Raw genomic sequence first — 18,328 nt, 5'->3', positions numbered from 1 at the left:
AAATACTGTCTATAAAGGTTCTGTACTCAAACTGTACTGTAGTAAAAGTACATGAGTACAAACATGAAAAGTACTTGAAGTACTCACTGCAGGAGAATGTCCCTGTTTGAGTCTGTAACTAAAGAAGTTTGAAACTTTTCATCAGGAATCAAACTGCTGATTATTTTCTGTTTATTGTTGAATATCAGGAATTAGTCTGATCCTCTGGTCTAATGCAGTAAAAATACTTCACTGTGCAGTACAGGTATAAAGTACTGTAGTAATCAAATACTCAGGTAAATACAGGTAAGGTCAAACTTTACTCCAGTACTCGAATAAATATACAGCAGCCATGACTCCTGATGATAAACTGATCAGTTATTGATCGTGTTTTATTGATCTGATCAGTTACTTTAGTAAAAACAGAAACACTGATTGATGGAGTTTATTGATCCTGATCAGGTTTATTAACATTTGATCAACAGAGTTTCAGAAGGTTTATTATAAATCAATCACACAATCAGCGAGCCCAGAACCATCAGAGACCAGAACCATCAGAGACCTGGACCAGATACCATCACAGAGCTCAGATCCAGGTGATCCACCAGAGTCCAGATTAAACCTGATCCAGGACTGTCACAGGAAACACCACAGTCCTGGATCAGGTTTAGACTGGCTGAGGATCAGAGTAAAGATCTGGATTAAGGGTAGACCTGCAGAGACCAGCAGAGAAGCAGGAGAAGCAGCAGCTGATTTTTCTTCTATTTGACAAACAGCAACAGGTCCAGGACCAGGATACAGGACCAGTTCCAGGCTCAGTTAGTGGGAACCAGGATCCGTCCTGTTTTAAAGAGAAGAGACAAGGTCAATAAATACAAATAACACACCTTTAAAACTGGTCTCAGACTGGATGTAAACTGGTTTCAGACTGGGGGTCCTGCTCTGACCTCGGGCCTTCCTCCTGTAGTAGATGAATCCAGCCAAAGATAAGATCAGACCCAGGATCAGTCCTGAGGCTCCGATGGCGATCTTGTTCCTCTCTGACTCAGGCATGGACGGATCTGAGGACAGACAGGTAGAGAGACAGACAGGTGAGCAGACAGACAGACAGGTGTAGAGACAGACAGGTGTAGGGACAGACAGGTGTAGAGACAGACAGACAGGTAGAGAGACAGACAGGTATAGAGACAGACAGGTATTTACCCCAGTCAGTAACCAGAGGTTCTTTCAGGCTGGCGTGCTCCACCACACAGGAGATCTTCTCTCCAGACCTTCAACACAAAACAACACACAACTGTTACACTGCTGATCTGACTGGACCCACCTGGACTCAACTGGACCCACCTGGACTCAACTGGACCCACCTGGACTAACCTGGACCTAAATGGACCCACCTGGACCAGGACCGGGACCTAACCAGACCTGAACCTGGACTGACCTGGACGCACCTGGACCCACCTGGACCTAACTGGACCCACCTGGACTCAACTGGACCCACCTGGACCTAACTGGACCCACCTGGACTCAACTGGACCCACCTGGACTCAACTGAACCCAACTGGACCCACCTGGACTGACCTGGACCAAACTGGACCTAACTGAACCTGAACCAGGACCTGGACCCACCTGGACCTAACTAAACCAGGACCTGGACCTACCTGGGAGTGTACTCCAGGTGAGAGTGGACCTGGTAGTACCAGTCAGCATCTGCCAGCTCCTCAGTGGAAGTGACATCAGAGGTGACTTCCTGTCCGTCTCTGGTCCAGCTCACTCTGATCTGTTTGGGGTAGAAGTCGTAGACGCTGCAGACCAACATGGCAGGATGTTTACCAGCAGGGGGCGTCGTGGAGTGAAGTCTGATGGAGGGTTTGACTGGAACACAGATGTTTCTTTATCTTCATCATCATCACCTTCATTATCATCATCTCATTGAACTTCATTATTAGTTCTTATTAGTTATTCTCAATAACATATAATAACATATCATATAATATATAATGTTTATATAGTATATATAAACATTAATATGAATATCAGTTTTACCGTCAGTGTCAGTAAATACATAATAAACATAAACAGTCTGTTGATGTGTCTGTTGTTAAATGTTCACAGACTTTAATTAATTTAATGAGTCTGAGAAATAAAAACTGCTAAAGTCTTAATCTTCATCAACAGTCGTGATCATCATCAGTTTCCTGTAACATGATCATCTTCAGTCTGAGTGTTTGTCCAGCAGGTGGAGACAGAGACTGAGTTTCTCACAGGTTCAGACTGAAGCTGCTGTTTAGATCAAAACCTGATTCACAGACTCAGAGTTTAAATGAGCAGAGAAACAGAGAGAGGTCAGTTCATTCAGAGAGGAAGAGTCTTTACCATCAGTCTGATCATCACACAAACTCTCACCTGACTTAGACAGAGCAGACTGGTAGTCAATCCCAATGTTGTGAAGGCAGTATCTCTCCTTCTCATTCTTCCTCTGAGCCAGCTCTGGACCACTGTTCCATCGTTCTGCGTTCTTCACTCCAAACTCAGTGTATCCAACATACTTCCCCACACTGCTGCTGAACCTGGCGTACTCCAGTTTGTTGTAATAGTGAGAGTAGATGTACTCGATGCCGCTCAGCTCAGAGGAGTTAAACACACAACGGTCCACTGCATACTCCCTAAATCCATCTGAGGAACAGAGACAGAGAGTGATCAGAGTATTGATCAGTGATCAGAGTATAGATCAGTGATCAGAGTATAGATCAGTGATCAGAGTATAGATCAGTGATCAGAGTATTGATCAGAGTATTGATCAGAGTATAGATCAGTGATCAGAGTATTGATCAGAGTATAGATCAGAGTATAGATCAGTGATCAGAGTATAGATCAGAGTATTGATCAGAGTATTGATCAGTGATCAGAGTATAGATCAGAGTATTGATCAGAGTATTGATCAGAGTATTGGTCAGAGTATTGATCAGAGTATTGATCAGAGTATTGATCAGAGTATAGATCAGTGATCAGAGTATTGATCAGAGTATAGATCAGAGTATAGATCAGTGATCAGAGTATAGATCAGAGTATAGATCAGTGATCAGAGTATAGATCAGTGATCAGAGTATTGATCAGAGTATTGATCCTACCTGCTGAGCAGACAGCGATGAAGAGGAGGGAGAAGCTGAGAAAGGATGAAGCCATGTTCCTCTGTTCACTTCACCAACACTGACACAGTCTGACTGAGAGCTGCTCTAAAAACCAGAGGACATGATCACATGACCTGCAGCGTCACCTGTTACCAGGCAGACAGCTGAGGCTCAGACTGCTGCTGGGACAGAAACTCACAGGGAACTTCAGGGATCTGCTCTGTCATAGAAATGAACTGAAACTGGAAATCTGCTGCATATTCACATTCACATTATGTCACCACAGCTACAGACCTGTTTATGTGTTATCATTACAATAACAACAAACAGCCACAGAAATAAACACATTAGTCCTTATGTTTTCACTCGGCCCAGTCTGTTCATTCAGACACAGCATGATTTCCATGCTGCTCTATGCTGCTTTTTTCAGCTGGGGTATAAACTGCTGAAAGGAAGAATAACTCTTGTTACTGTGAGTCTGGCCAGTCTGACCTTTGACAATCCAAACTGCTGCTTCTGTCAATCTGCAGCCATTTGATCATGTCCATACAGAAGTTGATGTAGTCAGTAGTGCAGTCAACAACCCCCTCGATGTTTTCACTGTGTGACCCCTGCAGTGCATCCCAGTCTGTGGCTCCAGAACAGTCTCTCAGAGCCTGCTCTGCCTCAGGAGACTACTTCCTGAATGAGCGTGGGGTTGTGGGTAGCTTCCACACTCTTGGTTTGTAGTGAGGCTGGAGCAGAATGAGGTTGTGGTCTGCTTTCCCCGGTGCAGGCAGCGGGTGGCGCTGTATGCGTCCGTTACGTTAGCATACAGTAGGTCAATGGTCCCCTGGTGCTACAGTCCACATACTGGTAGTAAGCAGGTCGTGTCTTGTCCAGTGTCACATGACTGACGTCCCCAGAGATTAACACAGGTGCCTCCGCGTGCTGTGTTTGTAGTTTAGCAACAGCGGAGTGGATGACGTCACTCGCTACCTCCGCGTCGGCACGTGGAGGAATGTAAACAATGACAACAATGGCGTGTCCAAACTCTCTGGGCAGGTAGCAGGGAGGCAGACTTACAGCCAGAGTTCAGGGTCCCTGCAGCAGCTGGAGATTTTGATGTCCACATTCCCGGGGTTACACCATGTGTTTACAGAGAGTCCTCCTCCTTTCTGTCTCTGTCCGCTCAGACTGTACTGAAACCAGGTAGCTCCACGTTAGCATCCAGGATGCTAGTAGTGGTGTGTGATACTGCATATTTTGGTATCGATCCGATACCAAGTAAATACGGGCCAGTATCGCCGATACCGATACTTTTCAATAAGGTGATGCGTCATTGAATTGCTAAATCTCAATTAATTTTCATGACCTTAAGTGTTTTTTGTGATTTTTCCTTTTTTATTATTAAATAGTTAAAACCCAGGACAGAATTAGGACAAAGTTTATAATTAAATAGAAAATCCTAAATTGGTAGTGTTTCCACTATACCTGACTAGCTTTTTACAAATCCCACATTTTGCTGTTGTCTCGTTTTAGGCTTGAAAATACATGTTGCAGGCCAAGCCTGTCCCTTTTAGATAAGTAGGATGCAGGTTATGTGTGTGTGTGTGTGTGTGTCTGTCTATGGGCCTGTGTATGTGGGGGTGTGTGCATGACGTAGGAGGAAGTGCTCGCATGAAAACACAACAGGTGTGTAACCCCATAGCTGTACATGGCGTACGAGTGTGTGTGAATGCAGCCGCAGCCACTGAGAATATTATCACGCCGATAATTAGGAAAATACGGTCAAGTGTACAACCTGCTGCAGAATTCAATAAAGTGCCGGGTTAACCCTAAACCGCAGCATTGCAAACAAGAGCGGAACTTAAAGTAAAGAATCAATCTCACCAGGCTAGTATCGATCCGATACCGACTTGGTATCGATACTATCGATATTTGGATCGATCCGCCCACCATTAGATACTAGACCTGAGCCATGTTTCAGAGAAGCACAGACTGCACTCTCTGTAGGTCCTGATGTTTTTCACCAGCAGCCAGTTCATTGATCTGATTCAGTAGTGAGTTCACATTACACACACCACAGAAGGTGCTGTAGGCTTTAATCACCACTTCTTCACCAGACGCTAAGCCTTTAGCTTCACACCGGCTCTGCAGCCATGATCCGGCCTCCTCACCTCATCAGGTAAATGGGAACCACCCCGGAGCGGAACCAGGTTTTCAGAACTAGAAGTAAATTCCTCGAATAAACGAGTGTTGGTGTGAAAAAATCCATATCCACAGGATGGAATAACACAGAGCGTCATGCAGATTAGAAAAAGAGCAAAATAAAGAGTAAATAGAGAAAACGGACACAGAGCTGCTGACATGGCTGCCAGTCGCATTGGTGCCAGGTAGAAAGACCTCTTGTATTTATTGCATGCCTTCGACCTTTCATCTTAATTCTGTTGATGCTGCTGGAACTGTGAATTTCCCGTGCAGATTAATAAAGTATCTATCAATCAATCAATTAATCAATCAAAGGTTAGCCTAGCTGTGATGCTAACCGGTGCTATGAACTTGACGCAGCCGGGAGGAGAGCGACAGCCTCAGCGCTCACGTTGTTCCCGATCGCTGCAGCTACTGGAGTTAAGCTAATGTGCTAACTTACAGCTAAGTTAACCAGCTATCTGCTATCAGCTTTACTCAATCAACCATTAGTCAGATCGAGTTTTAGCAACATTTTGATTGTTAAATTTTTTTTATTTTTATTTTTTTTTAATTTTGTCTTTACCTGCTTCGACTCGGAAATGTTGACTACAGATGTGTTACTGTTCTTGTTATCCACCTCATCGCAGTGAATCTACCGACAGTAGTTCAGCATATCATTCATCTGAGGGAATATTTGATTATTTGATAACACAGTTAGTCAGTGACATGCTTTAATAAAGGTTATTACCAAGAGAGCACCTGTCTAATTACAGGGCTAGTGCTCAAGTCAAAATATTAATCTTATCACCGTGTTTGATCCTAATATTGTACACATGTAGCAGTGACTTCAGCCGATCATCACAGTGATGGAGGACCTGCAGCATCTTCACCTCTTGTATCCAAACATGAAGATCATGTCCCCTGTCCTGAAATGAAAGAGTTTTTAAAAGCTGTATCTACTCAGATGCTGTGTGCAGTGTCTCTGTTACATCAGAGCTGTGTAGATAACCTCATCAGTGATAATAGCAGCCGACACAAAAGTTTTTAAAAGTAACCTTTAACTCTGATTGTGTAATAAAAGATAAAGCCAGACGTTGCTGACAGGGATGCTACTTTAATAGTAGAAGAATTAATAATTAATGGTAATAAGTAAATGGCAGTTAGTGGGTAAGGTTAACGTAACTTAATAACATCATGATCATCACTTTTTCCATGCAGTGCATGAACAGCAACAACAAATATGCAGTAGTTCAAATTCAACGCTTACATATCCAAAAAATATACCTAACAGATATGAGTCAATGTGCATAGATTTTTTTAAAGTAAACTAAGTGAATTACACACAAACTCCTACAGAAACAGGGAACAGCAGCCCACCACAGAGCTTGTGCCCACTGCGATGCCAGGCTGTTTGCACCATAGCAGCTACACATGCATCACTGACTGCAGCATGGAGGGTTTCCCCTTCAGCCTGTGGAGGGTCATCATCATGACTGATGCTGCTTATTGAAACCTAACATAACTCTGCCACATTGGTAATAACTCCTTGATCTGTGTATTTATAAGCATCGTTATGAACATGACCTGCAGTGAATGAGGGAGACATCCAGCACAGAATGAGAAGAGAGGGAGACGACCTTAAATGATGTAATTCAAATTCAGTTTCTACTGATACATATTTCAACACATCCACATCTCTGTGACTGTCTCTCAGTTTCATGAAACCCGATGGTTGATTCATGTGTAATGTAATAATATATGCTGTCAGTTCCTCATGTCTGTTAACAGAGACACATTGACATGGAGTCAGAGTTTCTTTGGTTTTATTTCCAGCAGCTGATCACAGAGAGAACATTTCATCAGTGAGAACAGAGACGTTGGTTTAACAGGTGAACTGATCAGAACGAGGTCATAGTTACATCAGAGTCAGATACAGGTGATTCTCTGATGACATCATCAGTCAGAGACAGAGAGACAGGAAGCAGAAACAAGCAGGTCAAAGGCTGATAGGACAATCTATACACACACTGATGACATCATCAGCTCCAGCCAATCAGCTGCACTCGTTTCCTTTGATGAGGAAGAAGGTTCCTGCAGCGACACCGAGCAGACCGACAGTCAGACCCACTCCACAGAAGACTGCAGGTCCAATACTGGGCTGCTGCACCTCCACATCTGGAGAGAGAGACAGAGGTTAACTCCACATCTGGAGAGAGAGACAGAGGTTAACTCAACATCTGGAGAGAGAGACAGAGGTTAACTCCACATCTGGAGAGAGACACAGAGGTTAACTCCACATCTGGAGAGAGAGACAGAGGTTAACTCCACATCTGGAGACAGAGAGGTTAACTCCACATCTGGAGAGAGACACAGAGGTTAACTCCACATCTGGAGACACAGAGGTTAACTCCACATCTGGAGAGAGACACAGAGGTTAACTCCACATCTGGAGAGAGAGACAGAGGTTAACTCCACATCTGGAGAGAGACACAGAGGTTAACTCCACATCTGGAGAGACAGACACAGAGGTTAACTCCACATCTGGAGAGAGAGACACAGAGGGTTAACTCCACATCTGGAGAGACAGACACAGAGGTTAACTCAACATCTGGAGAGAGAGACAGAGGTTAACTCCACATCTGGAGAGAGACACAGAGGTTAACTCCACATCTGGAGAGACAGACACAGAGGTTAACTCCACATCTGGAGACAGACAGATGTTGTGTCTCACCCCAGATTCTGGTCAGTGGTTGGTTCAGAGCTGGGTGTCTCACTGTACAGGTGTAGACGTCTCCCAGCTGTGGGATGAACTCCAGTCTGGACGTCTGTCTGAAGGAACCATCTTTGAGTGGAAAGGGGACGTTGATGCTGGTTCCTTCAGTCACCTTCTGTTCGTTCTTGGTCCAGGAGACGTTGACAGGAGCAGGATAGAAACCAGACACATGACAGATCAGAGTGTTCTTCACTCCCAGCTCCACTTCGTCTCTGCTGTAGACGATCAGGCCAGAGGGAGGATCTGAACAGGAAAAAACTCTCATTAAAACATGGTCTCCATAATCTACTGAATTTATACTAATAAATTATTCCAGAGCAACATATTTACCACTTCACTTTGTGTAATATATAGTATCAATATAAGATTGTGTTGTTATACATTCTCCTCCACTATGAAAGTAGAAGTTATACAGGAATGTAGTTGTAATCATATTTATGAATTTCAGCAGATCTGAATACTGTGTAATTAATGATGCAGGACGACAAATGAAACATGCTTATATTTGTTAGTTATCATTGTATGAGAACTGGAGCTGAGCACAAAGTGACAGTACTGTTGTTTCCTGTGTAGTGTGACACACACTACACTAATACATTCTTATCTCATCAAATGTCCATTTTCAACCAACCAACTCAAAATTTCACCAAGGGCCTTTTCAAAAGGGTTTTTCTTTGAAAGTTCATGTAAATCCATGTCTCAAAAAAGAGGAAGAATAAAACAACAAATTAAAAGGTAAAAATATTAGTGTGGTTCACTAACAGAAAGTCTAGTCCAGTCCAGTCAGTCCTTGAAACTAGCCTGGATTTTCTGAAATATGAGCATGTGACTGGTTTCTGTAAACATATGGAGCCATAAGAAGATAATCCTTTGTTAGTCCCACAGCAGGGAAACTGACAGTGTTGCAGCAGCATCAAGATTGAACAGATAGAAAAAAGGACAAGATATAAGCAGCATCTGGGAGTGATGATCAGAGGACCTATGACCGTATATGTGAAGAGACTGTAAACAAGCTCTTGTCTTTGCAGACGTATGTGTTGCTCTGCCATGGAGGTGTGTCTGTGCCATGCTGGGCTCTACTGGACTCCATGTTTGTCTGCTCTTTATCATCGTTCTGTATAAAAGGTATGAACTGACTGAGTGGATCCTGTTGTTTAGAACAGCCAGCATGATGGGACAGACACCAGCTGACATCAATGCTGCTGTGTCACATGTCACACCTCTGATTACACACATGCTGTATATCACCAGGGCAGTTTGTGTGTTTCAGTGTAAACAAGGCTATAGTGTGTAAAGTTTAGTAAAAGAAAACTGAAAGAAGTTTTACATTTGATTTCTTTTTACCATTTTCCACTGGGATGTCCTTCATACCAAGGCGGCTGTTCTTCAGGTTACTTCTGCAGATCTGTTGATTAGTCACAGCTTGTTCATAAGTTCCTTCCCTGTAGCTCGTATGATCCATAAAACTGGGCTGAGGCTCGACTCCTCTCTTGTTGATGAAGTCTGCGTACCACTTCTCTTCACCATCCAGAGAGTACATGTCCTCTCCATCAGTGTCTGAACAGCCGCCGATAGCAAGGTCCTCATGGAAAACTGAGGAGAGAAGAACTAGTTAACCTGTTGACTCTGTGGTTAGTTAGTTAACCTGTCGACTCTGTGGTTAGTTAGCTAGTTAACCTGTTGACTCTGTGGTTAGTTAGTTAACCTGTCGACTCTGTGGTTAGTTAGTTAGTTAACCTGTTGACTCTGTGGTTAGTTAGTTAGTTAGTTAGTTAGTTAGTTAGTTAGTTAGTTAGTTAGTTAACCTGTTGACTCTGTAGTTAGTTAGTTATTTAACCTGTTGACCGTCAGTAAACTCTTCGTCCATCAGTAAATCAGAGGTAAAGTGAGACAGAGACTCACCGTCAGCAGAGACACAGAGGACACAGGAGAGGACGAGGACCAGCTCTGACACCTTCATCATCATCATCATCATCAGATCACTGAAACTGTCTGAGTCTCTGAGAATCTGAGGAGACAGACACAAACTGAGACAAACTGACTCAGAGTCCAGCAGCAGCTCAGCTCTTACTCACACAGCAGCCAATCACAGAGCAGAGATCAGGTGATGTCATCAGTGTCCAGGTAGACTCAGGCAGCAGCTGCAGACTCAGTGATCAGCTGTTTATTAATGAACGTTAGTGATCAACAGGTAGATCTGAACTGTTTCTGCTTCATCAGGAAACTGGATCCAGTTTGTTCTGAAACGTTTAAACCAGAAGATTCAACAATAAACACAAGAGAGAATAAAAATATTTATATTTTATAGAGTCAGTTTAATCTGACATTAAATAAATCTCAGTTTACTCTCATGTGTAATTTAAATTAATGTTATATTCCTGTTGTGTCTGTTTGTTTTAACTTTGCTGCTTCATTTGTTTCTGGTTTTATTTTCAACATTTCACCGAGTTTCAGTTTAAATCGTCTCCACATGTCGACCTCTCTGTTTCTCTGTCTCCAGTTGATCCTCTCATCATTCTTTCTATCGGTGGAGAGTAACTAAGTACAGTTACTCGAGTACTGTACTCAGGTTCAGTTCTCACAGACCTTTTCTCTCCTACATCTGTGTTTAGCTGCAGCTGCTTCACAGATTTCACATCATGACGTCATAATTTAGTTTAAATCTGACTCCAGGTCAGTTCCTGCTGATGAAGTATTTCTACTCTGCAGTACTCTGTGGTCATACTGTGTGTAGTTGTACTGTGTGTAGTAGTACTGTGTGTAGTAGTACTGTATCAGCTGCAGTTTTCAGACTCAATGATAAAATGAATATTTTCGTGTTTAAAGAGACGTTTGAACAGAACAGACTCCTGATGATGAAAAGTTTCTGATCTGAAGTGAAACAGGAACATCCTCTGAGACAGACCTGGATCAGACCTGAACCTGGTTCTGCTGCTGTAGACCCAGACTGCTGGAGGATTGGATCAGTGACTGAACCTCCTCCTGTCTCAGTGATGGTCCAGGTAAAGTCCAGGTCCCAGAGCGTCTCTGAACCTCAGACTGTTCAATAGGAAACATCTGATCACAGCTGTTTACTCTGACCTCTGACCCCCCCCCCCCCCGAGTTTTCCTGCAGTAGCTGAGGAAAATCCCTCTTTACTTTCTAACATCAGCAGCCAATCAGAGACAGAGCTACTGATGACTCATCAGTTACCAGGAGAAGGAGTTTGTTAAAATCAGCATCAGAGAGAAAAGGAGGAGGTGAAGTGTTTTTTCATTTAGAGAAACTTACTGTATATTATGATGTGAATCAGCTGATCACAATAACTGACCCCTGAATCCACAGGACAAATCCTGAGACTTTAACAGTCATTAAAGTGAACTGTGAACCCTGACCTTAACTGTTCATCTAAATAAACGACATAAAGACAAATATCCAGAGGTGGAAACTAACACCTTGATGAAGGCCGAGTCTGATGTTTGGATTTAGTTGATCAGAGACAGTGACAGTGATGGTGACGCTGAGCTGTTCAGTCTTTACTGTTTATAAAAACAGTTAAAGTATTAACTCTGACGGCTCTGAGCTCCAGGATCATCACTGAGGTTCAGAGAGAACTGAATGATGATCAGACCTGATGATCAGCAGTGACTGAGGTGGAGGAGGTCGTAAACTGACTGAAAGGTCGGAGGTTCTCAAGTCTTTGGACAAAAAACTGAAAACAGATTGTTTCTGTTTGAATGAGTCTCAGTGTGAAGATCATCAACACTGAAAAGTCCTGTTTCAGTTCATTTATCTGTTTAGATTTAGAGGACTGAAGGTCTGTTCTTATTCCTGGTTCTGTTACTGTATCATCATTATGCTGTTTCCACCTGTCCTCAGGTAACCTCCATCTGACTCAGAGTTATAATGAACTGATCTGACTGGACTGACGTCTTCATCCAGTCTCTGTCCTCATCTCTCAGCCTGATCACATTCATCAGTTTAATGATGTGGTTTCTCTGAGTTTCTGTTCTGAGGTTGTTCATCCTCCATCATGAGGTCTATTCAGGAAGTTGCTGAATGAATCGCACTCCAGAGGCTCGTTTCACTTCCTGTTTCATCACGTGAACTAAACTGTGACTTTAAACATTTATTAAACATTTCTGATCTGTGACCAGCTGTTAGACTCCAGCAGAGACCAGATGTGTTCAGCAGCGTTCACACTACAAGATAATAAAGTCTAAAGATGATCTCATAAGATTGTCCTGTAGTGTGAGGTGTGTTCAGACTGATCTGAAGATGATCATGTTCAGTCATGTGATCAGAGCCCACAGCAGAGTTTAAACTGGTCTCTGTTCAGCAGTTTGTGGTTTAGTTTGGCTTCAGTCACCTGAACAGTGTCTCTGGAAAGTCCCGACTCTCACTAAAACTTTCACTTCCTGTTCCCTCAGCAGCCAATCAGAGCCTCAGCTGCTGACGTGTCATCAGTCTCTAAGGGCAGCTTGTTGTTGATGAACAGCAGCAGAGAGAGAAGGAGCTCAGACGCCCCCTGCTGGATCATCACAGTAACATCAGCTCAGTCTCACCTGCACAGGTGATCTCAGCACAGCTGGAGGAGGAAACATCTGTTACTGAGATCAATAATCAATATTCAGATTAATGAGCTGAGAAACTGCTGTTTATCTACAATAACACATCTTTGTTTATTTATATTTTACACAAACAATCTGAAAACTATCATTTTAAAATAAATGATATTATTTAATATTAGTTATTACTGATATAATACATTTAAATAATTCCTTATTTATAAAAAGATAAATGAACACAGATGACTCAGTGACAGGACGTCTCATGTTTCTACATCAGGAGAATAAATGTGAGTATTTAATGTGACAAACTTCAACAACCAATCAGAAAACCAGCTGCTGATGACTCATCAGTCACTAAGGGCAGAGAATTGTTGTCAGCTCAGTCTTACCTGTTCAGGTGATCAACCAACATCATTACTGAAGTCAGAGCACTGAAGTATTACAATCAATCAATATTCAGATTAATAGATAATTATTGAGCTGATAGACTTAAACAAAAAAAAACTAAACACTATTATTTTTCATATGAACAATCTGAAAACTAGTTTTAAATAAATGATTATATAGTATACAGCGTTCAGAAAGTATTCAGACCTCTTCACTGTTTTCACTGTTGCAGCTTTAAGCTAAAATCATTTATATTCATGATTCCCTCCTCAGTTTTACATCATGTCAGACTGAAAACAGTGAAGGGGTCTGAATACTTTCTGAACACTGTATAACAATGATTCAGTGACAGGACAGTCTCTCTCAGCATCTATCTACATCTAAATACTGTGGTTGGTGATTAGATTCATTAGGTGGAGACAGGATCCAGAAACAGGAAGTGACAGAAAATAAATAACCAACATGAACCCACAGAGGAAGATGATGGAGATGTTTTCTCTGAACCAACGCTTCATTACAACAGATTGATCTGAATGGTTTATAAACATAAAGAAACTGATAGAAACAGATTTGATCCACAGCTCCAACTTCTACGCTGATGATACTCTGATGTTTTTACCCGATAATCATCAAACGTCCTGTTTCCACTGAAGCTGCATCAGTCCTGATGTTCACTGGAGTTAAATTACATTCAGCACAGGCTTTTGACCAGAAGAGCTAATGAGACCAACAGTTAATCTCTGAGAGATGTAAAGACTGTAATGTTCAAAACTAAAGTTTATCCAGAACAGACATGAGGATGAACTCAGAGCTGCAGAACAACAGATCAGACGTCATTTTAAAACTCTGTTAAAGACCCTGTTCTCAATAAAACTCTGACCTTTATATTTTCATTTATTTTATTTTTCAGTTCAGTGTTTCAGCTCCTAAACTCTTTAATCTGACTGAAAACTCTTCAATGTTCCGGTTTAATAAAGGTTATAATAATAATTCTCATTATTGCTGACTGCAGGACACAGTGAGCGTCAACACAGCAGCTGATCACATCACATCAGTCATGTGACCAGAGGTTTGGTTTGGCTTCAGTCACCTGAACGCAGAGTCTCTGGAAAGTCCCGACTCTTTACTGTCATTAAAACACACCTTTCACTTCCTGTTCCCTCAGCAGCCAATCAGAGCCTCAGCTGCTGACGTGTCATCAGTCACTAAGGGCAGCTTGTTGTTGATGAACAGCAGCAGAGAGAAAAGGAGCTCAGACGCCCCCTGCTGGATCATCACAGTAACATCAGCTCAGTCTCACCTGCTCAGGTGATCTCAGCACAGCTGGAGGAGGAAACATCTGTTACTGAGATCAATAATCAATATTCAGATTAATGAGCTGATGAACTGCTGTTTATCTACAATAACACATCATTGTTTATTTGAATTATATTTTATATGAACACTGATCTGAAAAGTACTTTATTTAATGTAGAGTGTTCAGAAAGTATTCAGACCTTCACTGTTTACTCTCAGTATTCAGTAATGATGAACAGTGAGGGGGTCTGAATACTTTCTGAATGTGTGTGACAGACTTCAGCAGCCAATCAGAGAACCAGCTGCTGATGACTCATCAGTTACCAGGAGCAGAGACGCCTCCTGCTGGATCATCACAGTAACAACACCTGGACTCACTGTGACAGGAGAGGCTCACCTGAGGTCACCTGTCTCAGGTGTAACTGTGCTGTTACCATGACAATGGGCAGCTGAGGTGTAAAACAAAGGCTGAAACAAACTTTAGAGGAAAAACTGAAGATTTAATAACTTAAACATTTCAACATTAACATGAAACAGAGGCTCCGCCCACACCTGACCATCACCTGTTCACACCTGGTCTCAGCTCTCAGGTGGAGGTGACTTTATTCACTTCTGACCCACTTCCTGTGAGGGAGGAGTCACAGCAGGTGACCTCCCACCTGATCCAGGTCCAGGTCACATGACGCTGTCAGGTGTGTCAGTGATGTGCAGACAGGTGAGCTGCAGAGGAGGAGTCACCCAGGTCATGAAGTCTCGGTCTCCTCGGCTGAACCTCCTCATCTCTGAAACACGGGGGGGGGTCAGACTGTGTGTGTGTCAGTGAGTGTGTGTGGTTGTGTTTGTGTGTGTGAGTGTGTGTGTGTGTGTGTTACCCTCTGGTCTCTGGTTGGTGTGTTTCCTGCAGGTGAGAGAGACCGAGCGACACACGACGTCACTGCTGCACACACACAACAGGAAGAGGAGGAGGAAGTCGTCAGAGTCCACGTCACACACCTGAGAGAGAGAGAGAGACAGGTAAACAGACAGGTAAACAGACAGGTAAAGGTACAGGTGATGAAAACAGGAAGTGGTACTGACCAGGCTGCGGCCTCTGGGGTAGACTCTGATGTGACCTCTGACCCTGACGGCCCTCTGAAGCCCCTCCCACTGAGAGTCAGCCAATCCCAGCAGAGGACGGACCAGAGCACCTGAGAACCAGACGTGAGCCTCACCTGTCCCGTCATCGATCACCAGTCTGATCAATACACAGATCAATACATCATCAATCAGCAGGCTGATCAGTAAGCTGAGCTCCCACAGAGGGGGGACCATGTAGACCTGGTCAGACCAGATCAGGACTCTTACTTTGCTGTGGACTCAAAGACCGAGGAGGTGGATCCACACAGAGAACTGGAACAGGACTGTGGAGAGAGGGGGGGGGGGGGGGGGGGGTTTGTTACCTGTGTGTGTTACCTGTGTGTTACCTGTGTGTGTATCTGTATGTTACCTGTGTGTGTATCTGTGTGTTACCTGTGTGTGTATCTGTATGTTACCTGTGTGTGTATCTGTGTGTTACCTGTGTGTGTATCTGTGTGTTACCTGTGTGTGTATCTGTGTGTTACCTGTGTGTGTATCTGTATGTTACCTGTGTGTGTATCTGTGTGTTACCTGTGTGTACCTGTGTGTGTACCTGTGTGTTACCTGTGTGTACAGACTCCCACACTGTGAGCAGATCCACTGCAGCTGCAGGAACAGAAAACACACCACGTGACCTTTGACCTGACTCACAGTGCACCTGTGCTCTGTGCTCAGAGCCCACACACCCAGGTGCATCATGGGAGCAGGAGGAGGCCGAGCAGAGCTGAGAGGAGAACAGAAACGATCAATAAATCAATCAATAAAACAGGTACAGGTGTGTACAGGTGAGTCAGAGTTACCTGTTCTCTCCCAGACTGACGACCGTCACAGAGCTGACAGGTAAATACCTGCAGTACACTCCTCCTGACCTGGACCGCCTCCTCTGAACACCTGACAGCAGCACCGTGTTACCTGGCAACAGGCCAGGTGGGTAGGGGGTGTGGCTTAGGTCCAGGTACACCTGGAGACTCCTCCCACTTTGGTCACACACGGTCAGACGCACACCTGGAGGATTTCATCAGACAACATCAGTTTACCTGGTTCACCTGAGTCTACCTGAAACACACCTGAGACTGAACTGTGTGTTCACACCTGTGTGTGTGTGTTCGGTCGTCCTGTCGTTCAGACTGATCCTGTCAGACACCTGAGCCTGAAAACACACCAGCTCTGAACTACACACACACACACACACAGACACACACACACACACACACACACACACACACACACACACACACACACAGACACACAGCAGTATTGATCATCCAGTGTCTGATCGATCACTGATCTCATCACGTGCAGCAGCAGCAGGTGTCGGGTGTGTTTACCTGGAGTCCAGGACGTCAGAGACAGAGAGGACTGAGGGCGAGAGAGCCTGAGGACACACAGAGAGAGAGAGAGGTGACCTTTGACCTCTGACACCTTTGAGTCCAGGTGAGTGTGTGTGTGTGTGTGTGTGTTACCTGTCCACAGATGACCCTCAGCAGCTGCAGTGGGCGTGTCAGAGTGTGGATCCTCCAATCAGAGCGGACCTGTAGGGTGGAGTCAGCGTGCAGCTCCACGCCGCTCCGCCCAGAGACGCCACAGCCAATCAGAACGCTGGGATCCTGAGGAGAGGTGTTACCATGGTTACCACCTCATCAGGTCATCGCTGCCTCTGAGCAAGGCACTGAACAGGTGAGTTTACCTGAGTGTTGGCAGCAACGAGTCTGTAGAAACATCCAGTCTGGATCAGAGGAAACCACCGAGCAGACGCACCTGAGAAGACCAGGAGCACCTGTACACACACACACACACAAAGACAGACACACACACACACACACACACACACACACAGAGACACACACAGACACACACAGACACACACACACACACACACACACACACACACACACACACACACACACACACACACACACAGACAGAGATAACACACAGGTGACACACTGACCACAGGTGCATCATGGGATCTAACAGGTGTGTCTCACCTTCTCCTCTCTCTCTCCCTCTCTCTCTCTCTCTGTCATTGGTCGGTTCCTCGGGTCCCGCCTCCAGCTGACCACTGGACCAATCACAGCAGCTCTGATGGAGAAGGTCAGCGCCAGCCCCGCCCCCTTATCAGGCTCTGCCCCTGTGTTCCTCCAGGCCACGCCCTCTTTCTGCTCCACTCTGATCACCATGGAGACGCAGGGCCGGGAGGCTCCGCCCACAGGGCCCGTCGTCACGGTGACAGGTGAGACAGAGTGGGAGGGGTCTGGTTCTCTCCTCCTCTTCCTCCCTGCAGCCTGACCCCCCCCTCCTCCTCATCACCGCCTGGCTCCGCCCCCCTCTCTCTCTGGTGTGTTACCATGGCGACAGATGGACTCAGGATGTGGAGGTGGTTCAGAGAGAACTGCAGGTAAACTCTGACACACACACACACATTAACACCTGTGTGTGTGTGTGTGTGTGTGTGTGTGAGTGTGTGTGTGTGTGTGTGTGTACCTGCAGTGTGTGTGTGTGATGAACTCCTCCTGGTCCAGGTGTTGGTAGGAGGGGAAATCTGATTGGATGAACCTCTCTGTTACCATGGTGAACTGATGGACACACACCAGACAACCTGCAACACACACACACTCAGGCTGCACCCTGTGACCTCTGTGTCTGTGTGTGTGTGTGTGTGTGTGTGCGCGTGTGTTGTACCTATCCAGGCTGTGTTGAATGGAGCCGTCCCCCCCCCCCCTCCTCCTCCTGGCTGGTTTCCGTGACGACGCAGGCGATGGCTGCCGTCCCGTCTCTGAGCTGCAGAGTCTGTTTGTGTTCAGACGTCAGAGACGGAAGCTCCAGAACCCCAACGACCAGCAGGGGGCGCCGCCTGGGAGGGGGGGGGAGACTTTATTTACATTTGGCTTATAATCAATCAATCAGTAATCGATCAGTAAATCTG

General features: G+C 44.6%; 3 protein-coding genes across 3 annotated transcripts; all 3 read right to left on the bottom strand.

Annotated features, from left to right (window-relative positions):
• Positions 1-418: 418 nt before the first annotated feature.
• On the bottom strand, positions 419-3,231 carry LOC108882204 (H-2 class II histocompatibility antigen, E-S beta chain). Its single transcript, XM_018674564.2, has 6 exons — positions 3,108-3,231; positions 2,383-2,652; positions 1,638-1,851; positions 1,183-1,250; positions 927-1,040; positions 419-820 (listed from the first exon to the last, which is right to left on the bottom strand). Exons 1-6 carry the CDS (start codon positions 3,160-3,162, stop codon positions 795-797), a joined length of 747 nt encoding a protein of 248 aa, XP_018530080.1. The 5' UTR covers positions 3,163-3,231; the 3' UTR covers positions 419-794.
• Positions 3,232-7,085: 3,854 nt separating this feature from the next.
• Positions 7,086-10,122, bottom strand: LOC108882203 (RLA class II histocompatibility antigen, DP alpha-1 chain). The gene is made up of 4 exons (XM_018674563.2): positions 9,955-10,122; positions 9,397-9,645; positions 8,011-8,295; positions 7,086-7,454 (listed from the first exon to the last, which is right to left on the bottom strand). The coding sequence occupies exons 1-4, from the start codon at positions 10,025-10,027 to the stop codon at positions 7,333-7,335; spliced, it is 729 nt and encodes a 242-aa protein (XP_018530079.1). The 5' UTR covers positions 10,028-10,122; the 3' UTR covers positions 7,086-7,332.
• Positions 10,123-14,765: 4,643 nt separating this feature from the next.
• LOC108882199 (CST complex subunit CTC1-like) lies at positions 14,766-18,256 on the bottom strand (the record flags this gene model as incomplete). The annotated part of the gene is given in 15 exon segments (XM_051069605.1): positions 14,766-15,068; positions 15,159-15,279; positions 15,364-15,520; positions 15,631-15,691; positions 15,963-16,126; positions 16,203-16,407; positions 16,495-16,574; positions 16,731-16,777; positions 16,866-17,009; positions 17,090-17,179; positions 17,391-17,680; positions 17,683-17,807; positions 17,887-18,001; positions 18,085-18,121; positions 18,124-18,256. Coding segments are annotated over 15 exon segments (1,876 nt in total), but the record flags the coding sequence as incomplete, so codon positions are not given.
• Between the last annotated feature and the right edge of the window lie 72 nt (positions 18,257-18,328).

This window comes from Lates calcarifer, unplaced genomic scaffold (assembly GCF_001640805.2).
Source record: "Lates calcarifer isolate ASB-BC8 unplaced genomic scaffold, TLL_Latcal_v3 scaffold_55_116, whole genome shotgun sequence".
NCBI classification, from domain to species: Eukaryota; Metazoa; Chordata; class Actinopteri; family Centropomidae; genus Lates; species Lates calcarifer.
Note: the sequence above shows the minus strand (reverse complement) of the source record. Positions and strands in the feature narration are given on the sequence as shown.